The sequence below is a fragment of the Tiliqua scincoides genome, chromosome 2 (genome assembly GCF_035046505.1).
Source record: "Tiliqua scincoides isolate rTilSci1 chromosome 2, rTilSci1.hap2, whole genome shotgun sequence".
Lineage (NCBI taxonomy): Eukaryota > Metazoa > Chordata > Lepidosauria > Squamata > Scincidae > Tiliqua > Tiliqua scincoides.
The window spans coordinates 184,083,872-184,088,423 of record NC_089822.1 but is presented as its reverse complement, the minus strand read 5'-3'; the positions used below and the strand labels follow the sequence as shown (position 1 = coordinate 184,088,423).

At 43.8% G+C, this 4,552-nt stretch overlaps 1 protein-coding gene across 1 annotated transcript; it reads left to right on the top strand.

The window, feature by feature from the left end:
- The first annotated feature begins 1,209 nt into the window (after positions 1-1,209).
- GDF9 (growth differentiation factor 9) lies at positions 1,210-4,293 on the top strand. The gene is made up of 2 exons (XM_066618103.1): positions 1,210-1,531; positions 3,344-4,293. Exons 1-2 carry the CDS (start codon positions 1,399-1,401, stop codon positions 4,291-4,293), a joined length of 1,083 nt encoding a protein of 360 aa, XP_066474200.1. The 5' UTR covers positions 1,210-1,398.
- The last annotated feature ends 259 nt before the right edge of the window (positions 4,294-4,552 follow it).

The window sequence follows — 4,552 nt, the reverse complement described above, 5'->3', positions numbered from 1 at the left end:
AAATGTGACCCTATGCAAACTTACCTGGAGTAAGTTCAATTAAACACAGTTGACTTGCTTCTCAAGCAACATGCATAGGATTGTGCTGTAAGGGCGCTATCCTTAATGGGAGAGATGAAATTTTTTTAAAGGCATTTATTATTAAAGGTAAACTTGCTTATTCATCATAATTTCTCAGATTACAGGGATTAAAATAGAACAATGATTTCTTTTATGCCCAGAATGAAACCAATTAGCTTCGGAACAATGTTAATATGGTGTTAGAGGGCAATCCTATGCATAGGATGGATAGAAGTAAATCTCACTGTAATTGGGTTGACACCCCCCCCCCTTGGAATTGCTTGCAGAATTAAGTATTCTCAATCCTCTGATATTTCCTGACTGCCTAGGATACAATCCTGGGGGGGGGGGGGTAAATCCCATTGAACCCATGGCACTTCTGAGTGGACATGCATAGGATTGCACTGGTAGTCTTCACTTGTAAACTGATGGAGTGAGAGGCTTTAAGGTTCCACATCTGCTATCAAGTGTGTGGGGGGGGAGGGGGTGACTCTTATACATCCAGGGATTATTAAATGAAATGTTACTACTCACAGTTAAGCACAAGCATCTTTTCAGAATCTAGGCCTAATTTATTTCATATGCAGTGCATGTTTACTCAGAAAAGTCTCAGGTTTATTCAAAGGTAAGAGTACTATACAGGGTTGTAGCATTAAGTTTTCTGTAGCTTATTACATTTAAACTGGGGAGAGAAGAGACAAACACCTTCTCAAGTAAGGGCCCAATCCTATCCAATTTTCCAATGCTGGTGCAGATGTGCCAATGGGATGCACACTGAATCCTGTAGTGGGGAAGCAGTCAGAGAGGCCTCCTCACGTTATGGGAACATGCGTTCTCTTACCTCAGGGCTGCATTGCAGCTGCACCGGTGCTGGAAAGTTGGATAGGATTGGGCCCTAAAGGGGTTGTCTGAAGTTGATCAACAAACTGGATCAGCTGTATGCCTTTTCCTTGAATCCTAATTAGAGGAGGACAGATTTCTTAATGATGCCTGGAATTTATTTAAGAAACCAAGCCAGCTGCCTCCTACTTTAGGATGTTACCTGTTATGGGGAAAATGGTGCTAGTGTCCTGACTAATCCCCATCATGGAGTTTTTTTGGGTAATATGTATCTGTTTTTGTTCCATCAGGCTGCTTCCTTGTGGTGTCCTGTGTTTGCTTGGTTCCAGGGATGAAGGGCATTCTCAGTCATTGCTGGCATCAGAGGTGGAGGCCTCTGAACCAACACTGTTGCTTCCTCCAGATGGCTACAGCCTATTCCCTCCCCTTTTTAAGGTGCTGTCTGAGCACAGTCACAGTATCCCAAGACTACGACCAGATTCCAGAGCCCTGAGATACATGAAGAGGCTATATAAAATATTTGCAACCAAAGAAGGGATCCCAAAGGCCAACAAAAATCATCTCTATAACACTGTCCGGCTCTTCACTCCCAGTGCTGAATGTCAGCACCCCATCAAGGACCAAGTGAGAGGTAGGTGAGGCGATCTTGATTTTTGATGAACTCTTCTCCCTCTCTTCCCCCACCCCTGTATGCTTGCTATGTGTTGTGTTATAGTTCTCCTACCTGTAGATTTCTTGAGCTCCTAAATCAATGCAATTATTATAAATGTTCTTTGTGTTACTCTTAAAGGAGTGTAAAAATTGAGGATTACTGGAGGTGGGGCTCCAAGTAAACTTTAGAGTAGTCACTAGGTTATTCACACAAGTTTACACAGCTTTTACCTTTGGGTCGTTCACAAGCATTCTATATTTTCAAAGTTACAGCAACAGCAATGTGCCCCTATTAAAAACATCTTTGTGGCTACTGAACCCCAGAGGAGGCTGGCAGTTGTTGCAATGTTTTAAATGTAGTTATTCTATATTATAAGATGGGTAACTGAGCATGCTTTTGCATAGACTGTATGCTTTTATGCATGGCTTGAAAAGTGAAACTTTTTAGGTGGGACCTGATGCTAGAAAGTTTGAGAACCATTGCGCTATGTCACTCTTTCTCTCGAGTCCCACACACCAAACATCAGCTCTTCTCCATAGTTTAGGAGGTCCCCTCCAAGTGGACCTGAGTTTGCCCCCCTAGATGGCAAACACTGAAGATCTCCAGATAACTCAAACCATTTTCTCCCATAAGAAGACATCAGAGGAGCATCCTGGCTGGCCAGAAATCTCCCTTACAAAAGAAATGGCAAGCCCAGGGCTTTTCAAACTGGGGCATCATGACCCAGACTGTGGGTCCTGGCCTCTGGCCCCTTAAGGGGTGGAGGCAGGGAGGAGGCAGCAACACAATCCCCAGGATTGTGTCATTCAGGAGGCAGCAGAGGCTTGGCTGGACTTACCAGAGTCTCCTGCAGCCTCCCAGGGGTGCAGGGAACCCTGCGCAACTGTCTGCAGGGCTCCCCGAAGCTTAAGAAGTGAAAGCGGAGCCATCACACCCTGCCTCCGCAAAACCAGGAGCGCGATTGCTCCACTTTCACGTCTTAAGCTTCGGGGAGCCCTGTAGTCTGTCACACAGGACCCCTGCTCCCCCGGGTGGTTGCAGGAGGCTCTGGTAAGTCCAGTCAAGCCCCTGCAGCCCCCCTGAGCAACTGGATCCTGGGGATCGTGTCGCTGCCTTCCCCTTGCCCCCGCAAGGACTTACAGCAGCTCAAATTCTCCCAGAGTTTGAAAACTGCTGGGCTAGCCAGTAACCATTACATTGTTTACAGTGATGTGGTATGGATTTTTTATATGTAGTAGTACAGGTTAGACTTTGGTATCCACTGATTTGATCCAAGGACCAGCTTTAAATGCCTTGTAACAAGGAAAAAAAGTACCAAAATCCCATTTCCTACCTTCATGCTGTTAAACTGCACCAGCTGCAAGTTTCTTGGGGTTAAAGATAGCTTTAAAGACCCACTTCTGGGTTTCTTGCTCTTCCATTGTTGCCCCAGAATGCATTGTACAGACACTATACTGTAGTCAGCCACTAGATGGGATGAATAATGGAATAATTTCATTCCATTAGATTCCATTATCCATCTCATCTAGTGGCTGAATGTGGTATAGTGTCTATACCTTGTTACAAGGCATTTAAAGGTGGACCTTGGTATCCACAGATTTTGGTATCCACTGTATTTCCATTTCCATCTTTTGTATTATATTGATTTTTAGGCATGATTTTAATATTGGCATACTGGGAATCCAGAATGTCAGAGGGAATTGATATTTATGGATCTTCAGGAAAAACTAACTTCAGGATTGGTCAAATCCCTTTAACTGATACAAATTGGAGGTTTTCTCTCTTTTGTAGGAGATCTTAGTTCAGTGGACCTGCTCTTCAACTTGGACCGTGTAACGGAGTTAGAACACTTACTCAAGTCAGTCTTGCTCTACTCATTTGATAAGTCGGTTTTTAAATCTCCATCCATTCTGTGCACATGCCATCTGGTTGTAAAGGAATACAATGCCTCTAATCAAGTGTGCCCCAATGTTCCACATGCAATGACTTTCAGTCTGCATTTTGAACTTAGACGCAAGTGGGTTGAGATTGATGTGACCACTTTTCTCCAGCCTCTGATTTCCTCTAACAAGAAAAGCATTCATATGGCTGTGAGTTTGTCTTGCCTGAAAGATGACCAGCCCCTCAACTTAAAACAGGATTCCTTTAACATGGCTCTGGTATCACCATCGCTTCTCCTGTACCTCAATGACACTAGTGAGCAAGCTTACCATAGGTGGAATTTTCTCAAACACAGAAGGGCAAATCCCATGTGGTCTGAGCTGAAAAGGAGTCCTTTCACAGGTGCCCCTGAAGAAGCAGGGAAAGATATCCAGCAGAGCCAAAGGACATCTAGGCACCGAAGAGATGAAGAGGCAAACGTGGGGAAAGCACCAGCTCTAATATACAATTTAAGTCAATATTATGAACAGTTCCTCTTTCCTTCAAATGAATGTGAACTCCATAACTTTTGGCTGAGATTCAGCCAGCTGAAATGGGACAAATGGATAATTGCACCACACAGATACAATCCTCACTATTGCAAAGGTGCCTGTCCAAGAGTAGTTGGGCATCGCTATGGCTCACCTGTCCACACAATGGTACAGAATATCATATATGAAAAGCTGGATTCCTCTGTCCCCAGGCCTTCCTGTGTTCCTGCCGAATACAGCCCTCTGAGTGTCTTGAAGGTTGAGCCTGATAGGTCCATTGTCTACAAAGAATATGAAGATATGATAGCCAACAAATGCACTTGTCGGTAAAACCAATCCTGATTTATTTATGCTCATGTTTTCCCCCCCGCTTTTGCAAAAGTGGCCTTCTGTTTAAAAGAAGTCTTAGCAGGGGGTACAATGACAGGTATTTCCTTGGTGGCATTTACTTTTGCTAGCCCCTTCTGATTTAAAGAAGGTTAAATATGAAGTTGGGCGCAAGGAGGTTTCCTTGTTTCTTTTCAGATGCAAAGTATTCCATGAATTGTGAAACATTTTGATGAAAGGAGAAGAAGCACTATATTTATTT

Coding starts and splice junctions, on each gene's coding strand:
- GDF9 (XM_066618103.1), top strand. CDS start 1,399: ATGAAGAGGCTATATAAAATATTTGCAACCAAAGAAGGGATCCCAAAG. Junction 1,532..3,343: donor CATCAAGGACCAAGTGAGAG/GTAGGTGAGGCG, acceptor TCTCTTTTGTAG/GAGATCTTAGTTCAGTGGAC.